At 50.9% G+C, this 21,756-nt stretch overlaps 7 protein-coding genes across 7 annotated transcripts; 4 read left to right on the plus strand and 3 right to left on the minus strand.

The window, feature by feature from the left end:
• Nucleotides 1-88: 88 nt before the first annotated feature.
• On the minus strand, nt 89-1,802 carry rpt4 (proteasome regulatory particle base subunit RPT4). Its single transcript, XM_020205194.1, has 4 exons — nt 1,384-1,802; nt 885-1,271; nt 372-828; nt 89-301 (listed from the first exon to the last, which is right to left on the minus strand). Exons 1-4 carry the CDS (start codon nt 1,598-1,600, stop codon nt 181-183), a joined length of 1,182 nt encoding a protein of 393 aa, XP_020056888.1. The 5' UTR covers nt 1,601-1,802; the 3' UTR covers nt 89-180.
• Nucleotides 1,803-3,249: 1,447 nt separating this feature from the next.
• aspf22 (enolase acuN) lies at nt 3,250-4,808 on the plus strand (the record flags this gene model as incomplete). The annotated part of the gene is made up of 5 exons (XM_020203551.1): nt 3,250-3,373; nt 3,435-3,491; nt 3,562-3,901; nt 3,962-4,402; nt 4,454-4,808. The coding sequence occupies 5 exons, from the start codon at nt 3,250-3,252 to the stop codon at nt 4,806-4,808; spliced, it is 1,317 nt and encodes a 438-aa protein (XP_020056889.1).
• A 492-nt stretch (nt 4,809-5,300) lies between these two features.
• Nucleotides 5,301-6,748, plus strand: ASPACDRAFT_78506 (eukaryotic translation initiation factor 3 subunit J). Its single transcript, XM_020205195.1, has 3 exons — nt 5,301-5,445; nt 5,574-5,647; nt 5,848-6,748. Exons 1-3 carry the CDS (start codon nt 5,427-5,429, stop codon nt 6,553-6,555), a joined length of 801 nt encoding a protein of 266 aa, XP_020056890.1. The 5' UTR covers nt 5,301-5,426; the 3' UTR covers nt 6,556-6,748.
• A 634-nt stretch (nt 6,749-7,382) lies between these two features.
• Nucleotides 7,383-8,852, minus strand: ASPACDRAFT_43136 (14-3-3 adaptor artA-like protein; the record flags this gene model as incomplete). Its single annotated transcript, XM_020201205.1, has 8 exons — nt 7,383-7,742; nt 7,805-7,892; nt 7,966-8,240; nt 8,328-8,339; nt 8,403-8,422; nt 8,496-8,542; nt 8,618-8,625; nt 8,841-8,852. 8 exons carry the CDS (start codon nt 8,850-8,852, stop codon nt 7,383-7,385), a joined length of 822 nt encoding a protein of 273 aa, XP_020056891.1.
• Nucleotides 8,853-11,066: 2,214 nt separating this feature from the next.
• Nucleotides 11,067-14,790, plus strand: ASPACDRAFT_78508 (calcium-transporting ATPase). Its single transcript, XM_020205196.1, has 5 exons — nt 11,067-11,219; nt 11,304-11,461; nt 11,535-13,850; nt 13,916-14,238; nt 14,295-14,790. Exons 1-5 carry the CDS (start codon nt 11,102-11,104, stop codon nt 14,392-14,394), a joined length of 3,015 nt encoding a protein of 1,004 aa, XP_020056892.1. The 5' UTR covers nt 11,067-11,101; the 3' UTR covers nt 14,395-14,790.
• A 106-nt stretch (nt 14,791-14,896) lies between these two features.
• On the plus strand, nt 14,897-17,398 carry ASPACDRAFT_1869328 (putative l-fucose permease). Its single transcript, XM_020197929.1, has 6 exons — nt 14,897-15,511; nt 15,576-15,676; nt 15,741-15,958; nt 16,047-16,391; nt 16,468-16,698; nt 16,891-17,398. Exons 1-6 carry the CDS (start codon nt 15,377-15,379, stop codon nt 17,247-17,249), a joined length of 1,389 nt encoding a protein of 462 aa, XP_020056893.1. The 5' UTR covers nt 14,897-15,376; the 3' UTR covers nt 17,250-17,398.
• Nucleotides 17,399-17,962: 564 nt separating this feature from the next.
• Nucleotides 17,963-20,938, minus strand: ASPACDRAFT_52230 (non-specific serine/threonine protein kinase; the record flags this gene model as incomplete). Its single annotated transcript, XM_020202586.1, has 5 exons — nt 17,963-20,244; nt 20,293-20,440; nt 20,499-20,616; nt 20,676-20,704; nt 20,885-20,938. The coding sequence occupies 5 exons, from the start codon at nt 20,936-20,938 to the stop codon at nt 17,963-17,965; spliced, it is 2,631 nt and encodes an 876-aa protein (XP_020056894.1).
• Nucleotides 20,939-21,756: the final 818 nt, after the last annotated feature.

The raw sequence follows: 21,756 nt of genomic DNA on the forward strand, positions 1-21,756 counted from the left end.
AAGTCGAGTAGGATACACACACTAAACCGCGTATCCCATTAATATTCTGGGTGCGAAGAGAATCTTTGATCTACAGTTACATTATCCAGAATCAATGTCGGCGGACCGTGTCAGTGGATTTAAACAGGTTTCTAAAACATGACGGCTAAGTGCGAGGTAAAACCATTCCTCGAAATGCATTTACAACTTCTGGTATTCAAGCTTGCCCTCCAGCTTCTTCGCCTCAGCCACCTTCCGCACAGCCCGGTTGAAATCATCCTGATTAATCGCATCGCGGTAGTCCTTGATTGCAAATAGACCACTAGATCACAGTCAGTCTGGAGATCACTGCATTGATTCGAGCAAAGTAATCAGCTGGGATAGCCACTTACGCTTCGGTGACAACGTTGCGAAGATCGGCACCATTGAGGCCGTCACTCATCTTCACCACGCTCTCGAAATCGATCTCCCCGTCCATTTTGACAGTGCTAGAGTGGATCTTCAGAATCTCGAGACGACCAACCTCGTTAGGCAAGGGGATCTCGATCTTCCGGTCCAGACGACCAGCACGCAATAGAGCTGGGTCTAGGGTGTCCGGCCGATTCGTGGCCATGATGATCTTAGTCTTGCCCAAATAATCAAAGCCGTCCAGCTGATTGAGCAGCTCCATCAATGTTCGTTGAATTTCTCGATCCGCAGAGGTACCCTCTGAGAAACGTCGTCCTCCGATGGCGTCAATTTCGTCCATGAAAATGATGCAGGGCTCGTGCTCCTTGGCGTATCCGAACATCTCTCGTATCAGCCGTGCGGATTCACCAATATACTTATCGACAATAGCAGATGACACCACTGGGTAAGGAGAGCATTAGCAGGAGCGACGATCCCTATGTCTTTGAGATGCATACCTTTCAAGAAGTTGGTTTCCATTGAGCTTGCGACAGCACGTGCCAGGAGCGTCTTACCCGTACCTGGGGGACCGTAGAGCAAGACACCCTTGGGCGGCTTGATACCCACTCGTTGGAACAGTTCGGGGTTCTTCAACGGCAATTCGATCACCTCGCGTAGCTCACGAATTTGGTCATTTAGACCACCGATGCCTGCAAAGTTGATCTGACCCGGGTCCTCCAGCGACATATTGTATACCAACGGATCGACCTCTCTGGGAAGCATCCGCATAATCGTCAACGTAGTCATATCCAGGGCAACCCGGGTACCCTGCTTCAGCTTCGCCTTGTCGACCTTGGAGCGGCAACCGACAACATATCGAGGTCCTGAGGAAGCCTTGACAATGACTATAGAGGTCAGCTCTTGGTACAGAAACGGCGGCAGATTTATGACCAGCAACGTGCGCAACGAGTCCCAGATCTCTCTTCTCAAGGACACAATGAGCCAAGGTAGACCTACATCTCTCCTCGTCGAGCTGTTTCAGCACCTCCCCAATGATCTGACCAACGCTCTGTAGGGCCTTGATGTTCTCTTCAGAGATGTCGAATTCTCTCTGTAAATCCTTGATCCCCATCCGCAGAGACTTCAGTTTGGCCTCCCATTCCCGCAACTCCAGCAGGCTTCTCTTGTAGTCCTCGAGCGCCTGGTCTCTCTCGGGGTCACTGCCACTGTTCATGATGATGTCAGGCAAGACGGTGAACCGGAGACAACGATGAGTTCACAGTATTCTCCAAGCGCCCAAGAATCGAAGGAACGTTCGGATATAGGGATGATGATAGCAGGTAAACGGCTGAGAGATGGATGGTTGACGGTCTATGATTTCACACGCCTACCAAGCTCGGGGAAGCTTGTCGAGGAGCTCGGAGCCCGTAGACAGCAGGTCAGCCAAGTCACGTGAGTACGAGCATGATGGCGATTGCGAACACTACACGTGATAGATGATTGATGCCTTGGTTTGAGGGTGTAAATGTACTGTACGGCTCAACCCGGGCCCGCAGTATGAAATATCCGAGATCCCAACGGAGTAGGAGTATCAGGCATCAAGGTATCGACGAGAGCATGTTTACTCCCGGGCAACCTTTTCGTCATTACGCAATGGAAGTTTCCAGACCCTGTCGCAGCCAGCGGTCGAGGAAGCAAATGATGAGGAAAGGAATACGAACAGTCCGGCGGCTGCGGAGGAGGAAAACTGAATAATGATGTGCTCAGCAGTCAGCACTTCCCTTGAATCCATTGTAACTTGGATAGGCATTATTGTACTGCTGTGCCTAAGCATGAATTGATGTATGTACTGTACTTAGTTCCGAGGTTGGTATAGGACCTGCTCAGTATGCCCGGAGTACTCTATTTACATTTCCCCGAGGGTACGCGGAAGATCTCGCTGGAGAAGGACAAGTGAAGAGAGGAGGAAGACAAGATCGCCCCACCATTCCATGGGAAAGATTCGGAGACGAAGCAGATCAGAGGGTGAGCTTTCCCGGGGCAATTGATCATCTCATTTGCGCCTGTCTGGTCTATGAGCTCAGCTTTCAAGAAGTACGACAAGTACAAGAATCCTCTCTCTTCCGCTTGTTCCATTCATCTTCCTCTTCCTCTTCCCTCCTGACCTCCTCCTCTTCCTTTTTCTCTCCCTCGTCAATCATCATAACTTCAAAAGGTCTAATCTCCCTATTTTCAGGTAAGTCTTGATTCATTAATGGTTCATCAAATTATACTATTTCATGTCTTTCATTCTTTCCATCTTCAATTCCCCCATGTTTGCCCCTCCGCCCTTCCCCTCACCTTCCTCCCGAGTCCCTTCCATACCCCTCCATTCCCATTCTCCCTATAAATATTTCGGTTTGGGACAGCTCAACCCCGCCATCGCCAACCACCACTGCATTCAAAATGCATGCATGGTGGTGGTTGCCACCCCAATCACCATAAATACGGGGGATTGATGGAGCCATGCTCCACTCCCATGGGCTCATGTTCAATCATGTTGTGATCATTGTTATTACCGAGTACCTATGATTGTCAACGCCGCAACGGTCTGCCGTGCTGTGAGGCTGGCCCATCCATTGATTGCAATCGGACCTCTCCACCTCCTCTCCGTCAGTCATTTTGGGTGCTCGGTGAACAACAAACCACTTGGATCTCCCCCCGCTTCCTAGTCGGTCACCCACACCCAACAACAATTCAAAGCACTGGGTTTTTGCCCTGCTCGCCCGCCCCCCTTCTCTCCTTTCCTGGTCTTCCTTATATAAATATAGACTCCGGCCTCTGTTTGCCCGTTTCTTCTCCAGTCAAAACTGATTCATCCCCCACCCCCATTAGCCCATCAACATGCCTATCTCCAAGATCCACGCCCGCTCCGTCTACGACTCTCGCGGTAACCCCACCGTTGAGGTTGACGTCGTCACTGAGACTGGTCTTCACCGCGCCATTGTCCCCTCCGGCGCCTCTACTGGTGAGTAACCTTCCTGCCTTTCGCCTCTCTCCAAGTTGGAGAAACTGACAATCGGGATTAGGCCAGCACGAGGCTCACGAGCTCCGTGATGGTGACAAGACCAAGTGGGGTGGCAAGGGTAAGTTTGATAACCTTCGATTCATCACCCCCGATCTCATTTAGCTCACTTTATCTGCGTGCGTGATCAGGTGTCTTGAAGGCCGTCAACAACGTCAACGAGACCATTGCCCCCGCTGTCATCAAGGAGAACCTTGATGTCAAGGACCAGTCCAAGGTTGACGAGTTCCTTAACAAGCTCGATGGTACTGCCAACAAGTCCAACCTCGGTGCCAACGCCATTCTCGGTGTCAGTCTGGCCATCGCCAAGGCCGGTGCTGCTGAGAAGGGTATCCCTCTTTACGCCCACATCTCCGACTTGGCTGGTACCAAGAAGCCCTACGTTCTCCCCGTTCCCTTCCAGAACGTCCTCAACGGTGGTTCCCACGCTGGTGGCCGCCTTGCTTTCCAGGAGTTCATGATCGTTCCTGAGTAAGTCAACCGGAGTCGAGCTTCGACACGGATAACTCGGACTGACTCTGTTTTTCACAGGAACGCCTCTTCTTTCTCCGAGGGTCTCCGCCAGGGTGCCGAGGTCTACCAGAAGCTCAAGGCTCTTGCCAAGAAGAAGTACGGCCAGTCTGCCGGCAACGTCGGCGACGAGGGTGGTGTTGCCCCCGATATTCAGACCGCCGAGGAGGCTCTCGACCTGATCACCGAGGCTATCGAGCAGGCTGGATACACTGGCAAGATCTCCATCGCCATGGATGTTGCTTCCAGCGAATTCTACAAGGTCGAGGAGAAGAAGTACGACCTCGACTTCAAGAACCCCGAGTCCGACCCCTCCAAGTGGCTCACCTACGAGCAGCTGGCCGACCTGTACAAGTCTCTTGCCAGCAAGTACCCCATTGTCAGCATTGAGGACCCCTTCGCTGAGGACGACTGGGAGGCCTGGAGCTACTTCTACAAGACCTCTGACTTCCAGATTGTCGGGTACGTATTCTGATTCTAGAACCACCGATTTGGTTGCTAATACGATCACAGTGATGACTTGACTGTCACCAACCCCCAGCGTATCAAAAAGGCTATCGAGCTCAAGTCTTGCAACGCTCTCCTTCTTAAGGTCAACCAGATCGGTACTCTCACCGAGTCCATCCAGGCTGCCAAGGACTCCTATGCCGATGGCTGGGGTGTCATGGTCTCCCACCGTTCCGGTGAGACCGAGGATGTGACCATTGCCGACATTGCCGTTGGTCTCCGCTCTGGCCAGATCAAGACCGGTGCTCCTGCCCGCTCTGAGCGTCTTGCCAAGCTCAACCAGATCCTCCGTATCGAGGAGGAGCTTGGTGAGAACGCTGTCTATGCTGGCAGCAAGTTCCGCACCGCTGTTCAGTTGTAAATGCAGCGACAAGCCTCGCCGCACTTTCGAATTAACATTTTATCAAAACTTTGGTATCCCTTTTTAAAGGGGCTTCGCCTCACTGCGTACAGATCTGGTGGGCGGATTGCTTTTTGATCAGGGAAGAAAGACCTTGATCAATATTCATGATGACGAATATAAGGCCATTTAATGATTAGTGGCATATAATGGAGAAAAAAACCTCATTTTCTTGTTTATCACGGTGCCCAAGGTCATGAGTAGCATAGTAGCAGTTGTCGTCGTGGTGGTGATATTAGTAGAAGAAATGTTAAGTAAAAGACGATACTGTATTTACTTTGTTAAGTCACCCGTTGCGGGCCCGGGCCGTACAGCACGAGTTCCGTATTGGGCATCCCAGTGTCTCACGTGACTTCTTTGGCCTTGCCCCACGGGATCAATCAAGCAATCACTCAAGTCAGTCACTCTCGCTTTCCTACTCCTTCTCCTCTCTTCCTCGCGCTTTCACTGCCAAAAAGTCACCGACACCCCCCAGTCTCATAGACAAGGGACTCAAAGTTACTGGATTTCCGACTAGCCACGCGAGGGCGCACTCTGACCTGATTTTCCTATCTCGACCTTGAGCCATTTTTGTCCGCCATGGCCCCTTCAAAGTGGGGTATGTTCTACAAATGGGATTTTTGTCTCCCATACTACACTACCCCCTCTGCCCTCCTGCCCCTCCTTCTTGATGCCATCTCAACACCACCTTGCTTCGTTCAAGCGCACCACTGACGTCGACTTCAGATGACGAGGAGGAGAGCGTTTCTCCCCCTCCCGTTGCTGCCCGTCGCAAGTTTGACGATGAGGAAGAAGACGATGTAAGTTCTCCTTATCTTTACTTTTTGCCCTTTCTTTCATCCAAGAGAATGTTGGCCATGAAGGGGAATCGGCGGTCCCCTCCCCCTTTTCCTCTTTGCCCGAGCTTTTCGACTTCCAGTGATTAAAATCGCATTCAAAAAGGACATACCTGCAAAACACGGAGAAGACGAAGCGCTGATCAGAAATTGCAACGGTGTAGGTCCTCGACTCATGGGATGCCGCCGAAGACTCGGAGGTAGAGAGAGAAAAGGCCGCCAAGGCTGCTGAGGCTAAGGCCAAGGCCGAAGCGGAGGCGGCTGCCAACAAGAAGAGCAAGGCGCAGCGCATACAGGAGCACAAGGCGACGCGGAAGGCACAGGCAGACGCCGAGAGCGAGGAGGACAGCGAGGAGGACGAAGCCGAGCGCCGCGCCCGCCTCCGCAAGACGGAGAAGGATGCCGATCTCAAGCACGCCGAGGATCTGTTTGGCGACATCGACCTCAACCGCATGCGCAACCGCGGCGCCCCCAAGGCCGTCGTTATCGGCGACTCGACTGACCCCACCCAGGCAGTCGACCTGTCGGCCATGCCGCTGTTCAAGCCCACCACCAAGGATCAGTTCGCGCGTCTCTCCGCGACCCTGGTCCCCCTGTTGACGGTGCACTCCAAGAAGCCCCAGTATGCTCTGTGGGCCCAGGAGTTCGTCAAGCAGCTGGCCAAGGAATTGCCCAGTGGCGATGTCAAGAAGATGGCTTCCGGCCTGACCACGCTCAGCAACGAGAAGATGAAGGAGGAGCGTGCCGCTGACAAGGGCAACAAGAAGACCAAGGCCGCCAAGACCAAGGTTTCCCTCGTCGCGGCCAGAGAGAACCACATTGACTCGAACTCTTATGATGATGATGGCTTGGATGACGATGACTTCATGTAATTATTGAAATTTGGCGTGACACGTTTTCCTTTCCTTATATCATCTTCCCCCATAGCTTTCTCTTAGACTCAGGTTCATTTTCTCCGGAGCCTTAGCTAGACCGGTCTTGACATGCCTCTGACGTACATTCTTGTAAATGCGATACAAAACCATCTCCTTGTTGTTTTCCTTTTTTGTTCTAAACAGCCATCCTGCTCACATCATATTCCTGTCCGCATTTAGACATAGAACCCGAGTCCACTGCAGTGGCCATGATTCAAACGAACTGTAGGCTTTTGACTTTCAATAGAAATTTTACACAATGTAAACCACCTGCTAGGACTATGAAAATATCACTGTAACAGAGAATTCGGCAGGGTGGCGGTGAATGAAGCCGGCGACTATCATGGATTCTCGACATCAGAAAGTTCTCAGCTACTAGAAAGTCTGTGTGGATGAAAAGGTCCACGGAATTAATTAATCCGGACGGGATCATCTGGGAAGCTCAAGGCTCTTGGCATTGTGCGAAAGAAACAACAGGGGGAAAAGGGGCAGCAGTGAATCAGGAACTGGAAATAAGACATTGTATCTTGCTGGAGTGGGAATAAAGAGAGAATAAAAGAGAGATAAATTCCACTCAGCCCCTTTTCGTCACGCTCCGAATATCAAACTCCGCCGACCGACCCACACAATCCCGAAATGGTGGAAGACATGTGCCGGCCTAAATCAGTCACGCACTCAAAGCAGAGCGCCGTAAGCACTTCCAGGTACTAGCCGCACGTTCCGAGCATGCACGCCGATGACACAGCACGGGGGAATTTTGATACAACTAGGAAAGAATCCGTCGTTCAGGACTCAGGGGCAGCGGGCTGGGTCTCCTCCACCTTATCCTCGGGGGCAGCAGCAGCCTCCTCCTCGGGCTTGTCCTCTCTAGGAGCAGCAGCACCCTCGGCGTCGTTACCATCAGAAGAGGTCCACAGGGTCAGGTTGTCACGCAGAAGCTGCATGATCAGAGTGCTGTCCCGGTAGCTCTCCTCAGAGAGGGAGTCAAGCTCGGCAATGGCATCGTCGAAGGCCTGCTTAGCAAGGTGGCAGGCACGGTCGGGGGAGTTCAGAATTTCATAGTAGAAAACGGAGAAGTTAAGGGCGAGACCCAAACGGATGGGGTGAGTGGGGGTGAGATCGGTTTGGGCAACATCGGTGGCGTTCTAGGACAGATCATCAATACAGGAGATCATTAAGTAGGGCAACTGGGCGCCGGCGGACTTACCTTGTAAGCCTCGTGGGCAGCAGTAGCGGCGACCTTGCGCTTGTTGCCAGAGGCGAACTCGGCAAGATAGCGGTGGTAGTCACCCTTCCTGCGGATTGTAGATATGTTAATTCCTGCGCCATTGCGATAGCTACTTCACCCGCCGAGGAATAGACACTTACATCTTGTAGTAAAAGACCTTGGACTCGCCAGTCTCGGCCTTGGGGATAAGGGACTGATCCAAGACATCAAGGACGTCCTGGCAGACCTTCTCGAGTTCGGTCTCGATCTTTTGACGGTAATCACGGATGATGGAAACGTGCTTCTCAGAGCCCTTGGTCTCCTCCTTCTGCTCAATGGAGGAGATGATGCGCCAGGAGGCACGACGGGTACCAACCACGTTCTTGTAGGCAACGGAAAGAAGGTTACGCTCATCAACGGAAAGCTCGCCTCCGATCTAATACCAGGGGTGGTCAGCCGGGCGGACAAAGGTAGGGATTTTCACGAAAGGGGATCTCATCGATCGGAGGGGAGGGATACATACGTTGGCGACTTCCTGAAAACATAGTTAGTTACCGCATAAATTATAATTATCGGTTTGAAGACGACGTTTACTCACCTTCATGTACGTGACCATTTCTATGGACAGTGGGTATCAGCATGTCACATCGACAGAGTACGGGAATGGGAGAAGTCGTAGTGACGATCTTACCATCGTAGCGCTCAGCCTGTTCGCAAAGGCGGGCGAGAAATGTCTTGCTAAGGATAGGAAGGAGGTGTGAGTGTTGTTGAATAGGTTGATTGCAGGTGCTGAAGACAGGTCTGGATCCTTACCTCTCACGCTGTAAGTTAAGGGGGGGAGAACGAGTTAGTGGACATTCCAGTCGCATTCGAGAGTGTGAAAGGCCAGGTTAAGCATGGGTAAGCGGCAAAGATACATAGCATAGAGTAGGTATAACAGCACCAGTTCTGATGCTTACAATCAAGAGCACAAGGGAGAGGGGTCAGACACGGGGTGGGTGGGAGAGGAGGGGGGGGGGATGGAGGGACAACATACCTCAGAAGTCATACTTGGCGATCTGACACAGATAAGGTTGCAAAAGAAATTCGGGGGAGGTAGAAAACAGTTGACGAGAAAGTGAAATGGGAGCTAGAGTGTCCGAATAAAGTACGGAGGAGAGAAAATGGGATGGAATGAGGATGGAATCACGAGTGGTTTGGTAGATGTGATCTTCACAGCAACGAGTGATGGACGGTGAAGGTGACGACCAGCCAGCTTTAGCGAGAAGCGGGCGCCTCATCTGTTTGCTACGTTTGTTTGTCCCTGACCGCCTGAGGCAAGACATACTCGCTCAACTCATATTTGTAGACCGCCGCATTGCAGTCACGCGCTCTCTGGTCACATGTTGCGGCTGCTCCTTGTCACGGGATCGGGTCAACCTCATCTTGAGCTAAATAAAAGATCGACTGTGTAGAACTTACCAGTAGCCTGACTACTTAGTACACTTTGCGATCGGCGCGCAGCACCAGACTATTTATACTCGAGTCAGAAGAGACCAGATAGCGGAAATCCGACCTCTACTCAGATCCCAGACTATGGCCCGTTACAAAGAATATTCGATTTTGGGGACGGATGCGCAACCACGTTTTCCGGCGGCAACCACTGAGATGTACCCCCCTGCACGAAGCAATATATTTAATATTGATACTGTTGATCAAAGATGCATCTGACAGGCAGAGACCGCTGTCATAAGACGACCCTTTTGGACATGGGGCTTTGTCTAACACGATCCTCATCCAGGTTCTGTATACGGTGCAGCTAGACCCAGCTAGACCGATGATCTGCAATCAAAGCGACGAACCCTAGACTCGCAACTCGTGCCTTAATATGTCTTGATAGAGCGCGTCTTGACCAGGTTAACTTGGTGACATCCAGCTAGAAGATAGACCCTGAGATTATGCTTAGTCAAGCGTAGAGGGCCTCTCTAACCACCGGTACTCTCTGCCTTACAGGGCACAGGCAAAAGGACGACGCTACTTGCTTCGGCCAGAAGGCATTGGGTCTGGGTTGGGGCCCAAAATCCAATGAAGACACAGGCTTCAAATACGGAATTCACAAATGGTAGTTGATAAGCGGAAAAATCGTCTGTAGACATTAAGCGACCACTTCCAATCCCAGTCCTAGAAACCAGAACTAAGATGGAGCAGATGAATCTTGGGTGCAAGGCATCATCGTTTCAGAGTGGAGTGTCTGCGCTGTATGATGGTGGTTGACTCGTACTCATAGGTACTGTACCGTAGTCACCTCTTATTGCTCCATTAGAACTTTCCGACCCAGTACTTCGGCCAAGTGAAGTGGAGGCATAACCAATATTCACTCAGGGAAAGTTACGGTATCAGACTGGTGTGTCATTTACGCTGTCCAAATGAGCATCACGGCGAAAGTATGAGAGCGACGAGACTAACGAGGCTAAGGCCCTCTGCCGGTCGAAGCACCGCAGCGTCCAAGACGGTATGGTATGGTTCAGCCCTGCCGGTTTGGTATCGGCAATTCTGACGCCGCGCCCGCCCGGGAAAACCGAATGGAGAAGGATGGATGATGGGTCAAACTCCAGCCAGACTGGATCCAGCGATTCCAGCCAGACACAGACGCCCGCCAAGGAGAACACGTTGAAAGTACCTGAGGGGGGAACCAAGAAAAGTCGCCGCTTCCACCCAGTTCTTCTTCTTCTTCTGCACCATCATCATCACCTCTCTCAGCCTACTATGGAGTACAGTACATCAAACAATAATTAACACTATCCATCCACCAACAAACCACATTAACAGTATCGATTATCCATTCATTGACATCAGAGTTCAATTCGTATAACTTGTAAAGTCATTGCGGACACTATCAACCCGCTAACGTACCCTCGTGCTTGGTGGAGCGCAAATATTACAGTTTACTGGATCCTAACCAGTAAGTACCCTGCCGCTGTACTGCATATATATTGCACCGGGTCACGGACTTTCCACCCTTCTTCTGCTTAGGTCCTTCCCGGCTATTAACTAACTAAGGACTTAGTTATCCCAACCTTGGACTTACTTATCACTCACTCACTAAGCTCCGGGGGTTTCTGGCCACTTGGCGTTCATGTCTTGATCTGGGTTATATCCCCGATTTTCTTTCCCGCCCCCTCCTCTCTCTCTCAGTCCCCTTAATCTATTGTCTTTCCCTTTCTTTTTCTTTCTTTTTCTTTTTCTTCTTTTTACATCTTTCCCTCCTTGCTCCCACTCCTGGTCACCCTCGCGGCTATCTGGGGGTCTCCAACCAACATGGAGCAATCCTACCTCTCTTCCCCAGTGGAAGTACTCGACCATTTTAGCGTCACCGAAAGCTTTGGTCTATCGCAAGACCAAGTCGTCAAAGCTAGACAGAAACATGGCCCTAACGGTAGGTTGCCACCATGTCAGCGCTTTGTGGCCCCAGAGAAGCTGTCACTTTTTGGAACATGCTAATGCCAATCGTGTCATCCAGCCCTTGCGGAAGAGCCACCGACACCTCTCTGGCAACTCGTTGCAGAGCAATTCAAAGACCAATTGGTTCTCATTCTTTTGGGATCTGCTGCCGTGTCATTCATACTGGCCCTTTTTGAGGAAGGTGACGATTGGTCTGCCTTTGTCGACCCGGTTGTGGTATGTTGCTAGAATGTTCTCTTAAAACTGCACTTTGGTGGGGACGCCACTAACACCCTGTGCTGTACACTAGATCTTGACCATTCTGATTCTCAATGCTGTGGTTGGTGTCACTCAAGAAAGCAATGCAGAGAAAGCTATTGCTGCTCTTCAAGAATATTCCGCCAATGAAGCTACAGTGGTGCGTGACGGCAAAACCCAGCGCGTCAAGGCGGAGGACCTGGTTCCCGGAGATATTGTCCACGTCGCGGTTGGTGACCGTGTCCCGGCGGACTGTAGACTGCTCGCTATTCACAGCAACAGTTTCCGTGTGGACCAGGCTATCCTTACCGGCGAAAGCGAGAGCGTTGCCAAGGATGCTCGCATCATTCAGGACAAGCAAGCGGTCAAGCAAGATCAAGTTAACATGCTCTTCTCGGGTACAACCGTTGTGAATGGACACGCAACTGCTATCGTTGTTTTGACGGGTGGATCGACGGCCATTGGTGATATTCATGAGAGTATCACCTCTCAAATCTCGGAGCCGACTCCCTTGAAGCAGAAGCTCGATGACTTCGGTGACATGCTAGCTAAGGTGATCACCGTCATTTGTGTCCTTGTCTGGATTATCAACATTGAGCACTTCAACGACCCGTCCCACGGTGGTTGGACTAAGGGAGCCATTTACTACTTGAAGATTGCAGTGTCCCTGGGCGTGGCGGCTATTCCGGAAGGGTTGGCGGTGGTTATCACTACATGTTTGGCTCTTGGTACACGCAAGATGGCTCAGAAGAATGCGGTTGTCCGTTCACTTCCGTCGGTAGAGACACTGGGTAGCTGCAGTGTGATCTGCTCCGACAAAACCGGAACCTTGACCACCAACCAAATGAGCGCCGAGAAGATTGTTTACCTCAACGAGACTGGCCATGGCGTCGAGGAAATCGATGTTGAAGGTACGACTTTTGCTCCCGAAGGCAAAATCTCGCTTCTGGGCAAGGAATTGCAAAACGTTGCTGTCACTTCATCTACCATTCGGCAAATGACGGAGGTCATGGCTCGCTGCAACAGCGCAACCCTGGCCCATGATGCTAAGACTGGCGCATTCTCCTGTATCGGCGAGCCCACTGAAGGTGCTCTTCGCGTTCTGGTCGAAAAAATCGGCACAGAGGATTCTGCTATCAACGCTAAATTGCTTCCGCTTCCAGCTGCCCAAAGGCTCCATGCCGCAAGTGCTCATTACGAAGCTCGCTTGTCCCTCAAGGCAACGTATGAATTCTCCCGTGATCGGAAAAGTATGTCGGTTCTCGTCGATACCGGAAAGGAACAGAAGCTCCTGGTTAAGGGTGCACCGGAGTCCATCTTGGAGCGCTGCTCCCATGTACTTCTTGGTACTAACGGAAATCGTGTTTCCCTGACCAAGGATCACCTCAACTGCCTTTCTGAAGAACTAATTGGATATGGAAACCGTGGTCTTCGTGTGATTGCACTAGCTAGCGTGGACACTGATGGCAACAACCCTCTCTTGCACAATGCCAAATCCACGGACGATTACGCTCAATTGGAACAGAACATGACACTTATCGGCTTCGTTGCGATGCTGGACCCTCCTCGGGTGGAAGTCGCTGCCTCCATCAGAAAATGCAAGGAGGCTGGTATACGTGTTATCGTTATTACTGGTGACAATCGCAATACTGCGGAGTCCGTTTGTCGTCAAATTGGTGTTTTCAGTGAAGATGAGGATTTGAAGGGTAAAAGCTTTACCGGAAGGGAATTCGATAGCCTGTCGTACAACGAAAAGCTCGATGCTGTCAAGACGGCGTCTCTGTTCTCACGAACTGAGCCTAGCCACAAGTCCAAGCTCGTTGACCTCCTGCAATCCTTGGGCCACGTTGTCGCGATGACCGGAGATGGTGTCAATGACGCCCCCGCTCTAAAGAAATCGGACATTGGTGTCGCCATGGGCACAGGAACGGACGTTGCTAAGCTTGCCGCTGACATGGTGCTGGCTGATGACAACTTCGCGACCATTACCGTGGCTGTTGAAGAGGGTCGTTCGATCTATAGCAACACGCAGCAATTCATCCGGTATCTCATCTCATCGAACATCGGTGAAGTCGTCTCTATCTTTCTGACTGCAGCCTTGGGCATGCCGGAGGCTTTGATCCCTGTGCAGCTTCTGTGGGTTAACTTGGTCACCGATGGGTTGCCGGCCACAGCCCTCTCGTTCAACCCTCCTGATCACGATGTCATGAGACGCGCCCCCCGAAAGCGTGATGAACCTCTGGTCGGCGGCTGGCTCCTTTTCAGGTACATGGTGATTGGTACCTACGTCGGTGCCGCTACTGTATTCGGCTATGTCTGGTGGTTTGTGTACAACCCTGAGGGGCCTCAGATCTCATTTTGGCAATTGGTAAGATTCGCATCCTCGCCTCTTTCCCTCATCTACTTGACGGACCTTCTAATCTATTGTCACAGTCTCATTTCCACAAGTGCTCCTCTCAGTTCCCCGAGATTGGTTGTGAGATGTTCACCAACGATATGTCGCGATCTGCATCTACTGTGTCGCTCTCGATCCTCGTCGTGATTGAGATGCTCAACGCCATGAACGCCCTCTCCTCCAGCGAGTCACTCTTCACCTTCGGCCTGTCGAATAACCCGATGCTCGTCTATGCGATCATCCTCTCCATGTCGTTACACTTTGCGATCCTCTATGTTCCTTTCTTGCAGGGTCTGTTCTCTATCCTGCCCTTGGGCTGGAAGGAATGGCAGGCGGTCCTAGCTATCAGTGCTCCTGTTATGTAAGTGATTCCTCCGTTTCCCTTGGCATGCAATATCCTCTCTGACCGGTTTCAAGCTTCATCGACGAGGTTCTAAAGGTGATGGAGCGCCGCTTGTACAACAACATCCCCGCAGTCGCACCTGTGGAACTCAATGGCAAGCCTAAGAAGGCGTGAACGATTTGTTGATGAAGTGATGACTGAGATGTCGGTGATCGCCTTGATGATATATAGATTTCTTGTCTCTCCATATTCTACGTGTTTGTTGTTTTGCCGTTGGGCAGTTGATGGCATATACCTATACCTTTGGATGGCTGGGGGCGTATAGAGAAGGATGATGCGGATGTCTACAGCGATGAGCCTAGCGAAGTGAGTTCTGTTCCATGTATCATCATGTGGACACTGTGCCTAGACTATTTCTCACCTGTTCACTTGCAATCGATTGTTCTCCTGCTTACGAATTATTTTTTTTCTTTCTTTTTTTTACCAACCGAGTCCGTTCAAGATAGATGAAAGTGTCAGATGTATTATTTTCCACTGAGCAGTATGGAGCGGAGCGTATGGCTTGAAGACAAACAATGCAATCCCGTGACATGGATATATGGATGGTCTTACTTTCCAAGTACTGTCTGTCCTGTCCTCGACCCCCTCCTTTCACCCTAGTGTCTGACTAGCCTTAGTTCACCTCAATGACCACACCGCCATGATAGGTGATCAAATAGGTTGAATTGAGACCACCCGGTTCATCATGAATTTCAGCCTAAATTTCAATTGCGGGAAAACCGGGGCATCGTGAGAATGCCCGCTGCAATCTTGTCCTCTCAATTCTGACCAACTGGAACATTCCCCCGGATGATTTGGCCTTGTCCCCCAACCCCCTCCATTTGCTTATTTCCCCATTCTTGATTCTGTGGAGAGAGTCCGGGGAAATGGTGAGAAGGGACCTGGGCTCAGAGAGATGCAATTCAAGACTATTGTCGGTGGAGAAGCCACATACATACCCCTCCTTCCCTCCCTCTCTCTTTAGTGGCTTTGTCGTACAATCCCAATCACCTACTTATCCGCAAGATATTGCTCTGTGCATGCCCTGTTTGCTTCTCTCCTCTCTTGTCGTCTTCTCCCTTTCTCAGGTAGACTGCTTTCTTCTTATCGCGCCCACATGGGGATCATGCAATTCCTGAAGACTCGGGCTGGGCTCCGGGTCGATAATAGCAAAACCACCTCTGCTGCCACCCTTACGTTGCGCCAGAGTATCTGGCCCTTGGCTCTCGTCACCATACTCTTCTTTCTCTGGGTGAGCCTTCTAGAGCAAGATATGAACATATGTAGTGGTAAGCGCTGACATACTTGCGCTGCAGGGATTCGCCTATGGCCTACTAGACACACTTAACAAGCATTTCCAGAATACCATGCACATCACTCGTACACGTTCTTCCGGACTCCAAGCAGCTTACTTTGGGTCAGCATTCTCTTTCACTAATATGCCTCTGTAAGAAGAGGGCACTATGGTTAACAACTTTAAGTGCTTATCCACTGGCGTCCCTTGGTTATGCGAACTACATGCTCCGTCATTTCGGCTACAAGACTGTTTTCATCTTCGGGCTGACTCTCTATGGGATCGGCGCTCTGTGCATGTGGCCCGCAGGCTTGCATCGTTCATTCGGAGGCTTCTGTGCAGCCACTTTCGTTATTGGCTCCGGCTTGGGGTCTCTGGAGACGGCTGCCAATCCATACATAACTGGTGAGTGGAATATATGTGAACCCCTTAAGCTCCATCCTTTCATGGTTTGAGCGAGGAATGAGGAATGATGACTAAAATGGGTTTCTAGTCTGTGGTCCACCCAGATACGCTGAACTGCGAATCAACCTTGCCCAGGCCTTCAACGGTATCGGAACCTGCGTAGCGCCAGTGCTAGCTTCATATGTCTTCTTCACCTCCGTGGGTGACGATGTCAATGCCCTCAAGCGCGTTCAGTGGGTCTATCTCGCCATTGGCATCTTTGTCTTCATCCTCGCGGGCATTTTCTTCATCTCTTCGATTCCCGAAGTGACCGATGAGGACATGGCCTTTCAGGTTGCCGAGACACACGCGGACGAACAGGAAAAGCCACTCCGGAAGCAATATAAGCTCTTCCATGCCACACTGGCACAATTTACTTATACAGGCGCACAAGGTATGATCCCATGCCGGCATACATATGCTTGCCTAATCTGGAGCTCCACCTAATCTTTTCCTTCGACATACATCAGTTGCTATCGCAAGCTATTTCATCAATTACGTTACCGAGACCTGGCCTGGAACATCTAGCGCCACAGCTTCCAAGTATCTTGCCGGTGCCCAGGGTGTCTTTGCGGTTGGTCGCTTCGCCGGTGCCATTATCATGAGATTTGCAAAAGCCCGTTGGGTGTTCTTAGTCTATCTCTCCTGCACTGTTGCTTTCATCGCTGCTTCGATAACGCAACATGGCCGGACAGGAGTCGGTACGTCCCACCTCGCCTCTCATGTTCTATTTCTTTGCCCCAAGGCACACATGCGTCGTAAATAGGCCCCTTGTCTCTTGACCTCTCGTCCAGCATTACCTCTGCCTCCTCTTTCTTCCTGCTCTTCCTCTCATACCCCGGCTCTGCCGCGGAGGATGCCGAGCTGACTAACAACAATGATATATTCACCAGCAATGCTCTTCTGCACCCTCTTCTTCGAATCCGTCTGCTTCCCAACGATCGTCGCGCTTGGTATATGCGGCTTGGGTAGGAACTACAAGCGGGGCTCCGGGCTCATTGTTGGCGCTGTCTGCGGCGGAGCAGTCGTACCTCCAATTCTCGGTCGAGTGGCGGACGCACGGAACACGGGCTTTGCTATGATCGTGCCGACCTTGTTTTTCGTAGTTGCGTTGTCGTATGCCTGGGCAGTGAATCTCATGCCTGCGTACCGCGAAACGGTGGACAGGGTTTACTCCAGTGGTGTTGGGCTTGGAGAGGAGAATGTCATGACTAAAGATGTCGAGGATGGGACCACAGCCAAGAATGGATAGTGAAAAGGATTGGAGCAGTTTTACACAGCAGTGGACGCATTTCGCTCATACCGTGATTCAGGGTCGGCATTTTATGTTTGATCTACCTTTATATCTTCAATGCACGGGGGACCGTGATATATACTTAGTGCCTGTTACTGGAACTAAGCCACACGTGGCTCCGTCATTATCCTGTAAACAAGGGCTGTGGAAACTGATAGACTGAACATCTTGCAAAAATTCCAGGCACAGTCAGAGACACATGGGCAGATCTCTGACAAAATATGTATGTAGGTGAGTAGGTAGATATGTGGAGCAAGATATCACATTATAATACAAAAGAAACCGGCGCGAAGTGCGTGGTGAAAATGACGTGGGGCGTGCTTTGAGAATGCAAAGGCAACCCCCGAAAGGTAATGGGAAAAAAAAATCTGGAAAGAAGAATAGGAAAATGAGGGTTTTAGCGTACAAGAATGACCTTCCCAGGCTTGTTTATCATTGCGTTGCCATTTTGTCGAACATTCACAGATTGAAGATTGTCCAAGAAGGAAAAGAAACACAGAAAATCAAAAACTGGCCCGCAGAGACGCGAAAGGGGGTATAAATATGATGAAATATGCAAAGAGAACAGATAGAATTGAAACATGCCAAGTGAAATCTAGTATGTCCGGCTGGTGTTGCCTGAAGGCTTTGACAGCAGTCTCATTAAAGGTTTGCATCAGACACAGTGATCTCTATTCGGGAACCGTTGAGAACGGCGGCGTTGTCAATGAGGATGAGCGGGGCGGGCGAGGACTAGCATCAAAGTCTGGGGCAGGGGCTAGAGCGGGTTTGCGAATCGGCTCAGGAAGCGATCCGTCCATATGCTCAAGTCCAAGGTAATCGTCCGGTTTTACCAGATCAACTGGTGATCCTGGATCATCCTCTAGGCCGCTGAAGGTATCCACCTCCTCGATATCTTCTTCTAGATCTTCTTCGATAATTTGACTCTTCCGTGCTGCAGGCCGAACAGCATTCGCAGCAACCGAACCCTCAGTACCATAATCCGCTTGAGTATATTGCGGAGCAGGCACACCACTAGATACCATCAAGTTTGCAGTATGAATCATAGGGCCCTTGAATGCGGATCGTTTGCGACGGGCAAATACAAGGCTTGAAGAAGGAGAATAAAGTAGCGGGGTCGGGGCTGCCTCGTTGAACACCGATTGGAGTCTCCCATTGTGATCGTCGATGTCCCGAATTCCAGTATGCGTACCTCGTACCAAGCGAATATTGCTTGGGAAACGAGCAGAGGCGCTTGGTGTCGTGGGCAAGACTTTCACAGAAGAATGTGGTGATTTGGTGATTCGAGCGGTCGGTGTCGAAGTCGAACCAATGCTATTTGAGGATACGGATGAGGCCTTAGAGTGGGTATGGGCATGGTGAATGCTGCGGATAGACGAGACAGACGAAGATGTTGACTTGCGTCCACGCAAGCCTGCAGACGACCGTCGATAAGAGCCCCTTGGAGTTATTGGGGAGGGCGACAGGGAATTTCGATGTGTTTGACCTGTACTAAGTGGTCGAGGTTGCCTAGGAAATGAGTGACGATGGTTCGGATAGGAGGCACTGCTTGGAGCCAAGCTGCTAGCATTCGAAGAGCGTTTCACCTGGGTCGGTGTCGATAAGTCATCTTGGTGTCCAATGGTGGCAGATGGCGATGTCGGTTTCTTTCCAGCCTCTTGTCCTTTTCCTGGGCTTAATCTTTCCGAAAGAAATTTGCGATGCCCACCTTGGGCACTCGTAGCCTTTGCGTGCGGTGACTTGGCCCTCTTTGCAGACTCCACAAACCAGTGCTTGAGAGAGGCCAGCTGACTTATGATCGGATACTGACGGCGACCAGTACGCCTTCTGAAAAGGCCGTTGTGTTGCGCCAGTTCCGGTTGCGAAGCGCTGGCGTGCAAGGTGCTCGGCCGCCGTGCTTGATCTTTGGGAGGCGGTACGGGACGAGGTCGAGTAGAACTAGCGGAGCGAACAGAGTCCTTATCAATGGGCGGCGGAGGCACGCTAGAATCTGGAGACTGCACGGGAGCTGGCTCAGGAAGCATGGGTAGTTCTGGTACAGTGAGCTGGGATGGTAAGCTCCGCCTGTTCCTACGTCCACGTTCATGGAGAGGGCCATCAGATGAAGCGTGCCCCTCCTCATCCACTTCAACTAAGGCCGCGGAAATCTTTTCCAACCGACTGCTCGCTGCGCTGAGCCGGCGAATGTTTTTGGCCTCAGCCTCACGTTCTCGGCGTTTACGCTCCCTTTTTCGTTCTTTGCGTTGCTCTTTTTCTATCAGCAATGCCCACCAGCCAGCGAGTGGGTCACATCGTTGAGAGAGGACGCTTTCCACAACATCATCGATGTTCAAACCCGCACTTTTCATGCGCTGCAATGTTGTCTTCTCGAGCGGAGTTGAAAATGGCGCCGGACGTGGGATCTTCAGAATCGCCAGCTGTTCCGAAGCAAACTCGGCGAGAAATGAATGCCCGAGAATTTCACCTAAGCCCGGCCGAATCAAAGGTCGCTTTGACAAGAGCAGATTGATGAGGGCTTTGGCATCCTCGGGAAAATTTTCATTGTACGCCGGCTCATCGTTGAGGATGCGAGCTTTGGTGACTTGATCATCATCGTCGTCGAACGGAAGTTCGCCCGCAAGTAAGGCGTATAGAATGATTCCTAAGCTCCATACATCCACTTTCTCGCCGGCATATTTCTCCCCCTTTAGCATTTCGGGAGCACTATAGCATATTGTGCCACAAAATGTCTGCAGGTAGCTTGCCTTTCCCTCATATTCTCTTGTGAAACCGAAGTCACAAAGCTTGACATTTTCGTGCTTGTCAAGCAGGATATTCTCTAGTTTGAGATCGCGGTGTACACAGGACTTGCTGTGAACATACGCCACAGCCCCGACTAATTGTGTGAATATCTTTTTGACTTTCTCAAGGGGAAGTGGGCCATGTTGAAGGAGATGATTGTACAGCTCATCACCTACCAGTGTCAAAAATCATAGATCGCAAACAATCCAGGCTAACCTACCTGGACAATATTCCAGCACTAGCCAAACCAGATTTTCTGTCACAATAACTTCGTAGAGGCGAGCGATATGGGGGTGAAGGAACTGACGATGGTGATGAATCTCGCGCGCCAGGTTCCTGTCCTCCTTACTCGAAGACTTGAGTACGACCTGAATATAACATGCCTTAATACATGCTTCGATTGCCTGCATAGTTGAGGAGACCTACCTTAGAACCATTAGTCAACTTATGAGAGGCGAGGTAGACCTTGCCGAAGGAGCCTTTTCCTATTAACCGCCCAAGTGTATAATTGCCTACAACACGGAGGTCTTTCGAGGAGAATTCCCTACGATCATCAAGTCAGGTCAGCAAGGTTGTCGGGGTTCTGACAAGGTAGGCACTCACTCTAATAATTCATTGTATGACTGGGCAAGCTGTCAAGTCGCATGGAGTTTCCATTAATACCAGGCACAGATCATTTTTGGAGGGAAAAAAAAAGGGGGGGGGCGGTTCTCCAATGAAAAGTATGTAGTGATAGCAGCTCTCCCCACGCAGAGGCGTTGTCATCAATAATGATATGCTGGGCAGGCACGCCAAGTAGCGACTCTACATACCTTTTCCTTTTGTTTCTGGGCTTGGACCTCCGCTCTTGTCCTAGGGGGTGGCATGTGTTTCAAGCGTTTATCTCCGCCTAGCCGGGAAATGTCCGGTGAGCTGAGAAGTTTGGAGAATTGTATCGATCGGCTGCCTGAGAGACTAGACTACCAGAAAACCCATCCAGCAGGCTATGTATCGTGAGAAGGTTGCAAGGTTGAACTAAGGTTCGACAATGAGGACGGAGTTTAGGCAAATCGTAACTCGCAGCCGCCACGGGAAGAAGTATGGAGGAAAGCTAATCGAGACAGGACGTTCAGAGCATTCGGGAGGGGGAGAGATTATTCGAAGTTGAAGCAGAGAAGACGACGAGAATTGAAGCTTGGTTCAATCGTAGTTGATATGGTAAAACTCGAGGCGTCGGGGAAAAAAGAAAAGAAAGTAAATTGGATCAATATCCGCAGTCGCCGAAAGCTGATCGGGCCCGGAGACTAAAAAAGGATGACGGAATGGGGCTAGACAGAAAAGACAAGAAGTCAGCGAAGCTGTGCCTAACCCGACAATGTTGTATGAGGATTTGACCAGTGCAACAACCAAAGAGAGAATTACTAACGAACAGCAGGAAGGATAGGCCACTGGGGGAATGACTTAGAGTAGAGGGCCTATTATGCCAGGCAAACACATACCAGACAAAATAGGTACTTGCTAGTAGTACAAGTAGTCGGCGTGGGACTCGGGGAAGAAGGGGGTTGGGGGGAGACGACTGCAAGGTCGAAAGGGGAGAGAGGAGAGAGAGCAAGAGTACTATGTGAAGATTGAAATGCACCGAGTCCCAAATGAATAGTGAAGTTCAGTCCACCATTGAGGAGATGGGGGGGGGGCGGGGGGGGGG

The sequence above is a fragment of the Aspergillus aculeatus genome, assembly GCF_001890905.1.
Source record: "Aspergillus aculeatus ATCC 16872 unplaced genomic scaffold ASPACscaffold_7, whole genome shotgun sequence".
NCBI classification, from domain to species: Eukaryota; Fungi; Ascomycota; class Eurotiomycetes; order Eurotiales; family Aspergillaceae; genus Aspergillus; species Aspergillus aculeatus.

What these genes read in the sequence shown, in the direction of transcription:
- rpt4 (XM_020205194.1), bottom strand. Translation starts at nt 1,600, where the DNA reads ATGAACAGTGGCAGTGACCCCGAGAGAGACCAGGCGCTCGAGGACTAC. An exon ending in ACAGCTCGACGAGGAGAGAT is followed by an intron (nt 1,272 to 1,383) that starts GTAGGTCTACCT and finishes TGACCTCTATAG; the next exon opens with TCATTGTCAAGGCTTCCTCA. An exon ending in CGCAACGTTGTCACCGAAGC is followed by an intron (nt 302 to 371) that starts GTAAGTGGCTAT and finishes ACTGTGATCTAG; the next exon opens with TGGTCTATTTGCAATCAAGG.
- ASPACDRAFT_78506 (XM_020205195.1), top strand. An exon ending in ACGATGAGGAAGAAGACGAT is followed by an intron (nt 5,648 to 5,847) that starts GTAAGTTCTCCT and finishes GCAACGGTGTAG; the next exon opens with GTCCTCGACTCATGGGATGC.
- ASPACDRAFT_78508 (XM_020205196.1), top strand. Translation starts at nt 11,102, where the DNA reads ATGGAGCAATCCTACCTCTCTTCCCCAGTGGAAGTACTCGACCATTTT. An exon ending in ACAGAAACATGGCCCTAACG is followed by an intron (nt 11,220 to 11,303) that starts GTAGGTTGCCAC and finishes CGTGTCATCCAG; the next exon opens with CCCTTGCGGAAGAGCCACCG. An exon ending in AGATCTCATTTTGGCAATTG is followed by an intron (nt 13,851 to 13,915) that starts GTAAGATTCGCA and finishes CTATTGTCACAG; the next exon opens with TCTCATTTCCACAAGTGCTC.
- ASPACDRAFT_1869328 (XM_020197929.1), top strand. Translation starts at nt 15,377, where the DNA reads ATGGGGATCATGCAATTCCTGAAGACTCGGGCTGGGCTCCGGGTCGAT. An exon ending in CTCCAAGCAGCTTACTTTGG is followed by an intron (nt 15,677 to 15,740) that starts GTCAGCATTCTC and finishes AACAACTTTAAG; the next exon opens with TGCTTATCCACTGGCGTCCC. An exon ending in TGCCAATCCATACATAACTG is followed by an intron (nt 15,959 to 16,046) that starts GTGAGTGGAATA and finishes ATGGGTTTCTAG; the next exon opens with TCTGTGGTCCACCCAGATAC.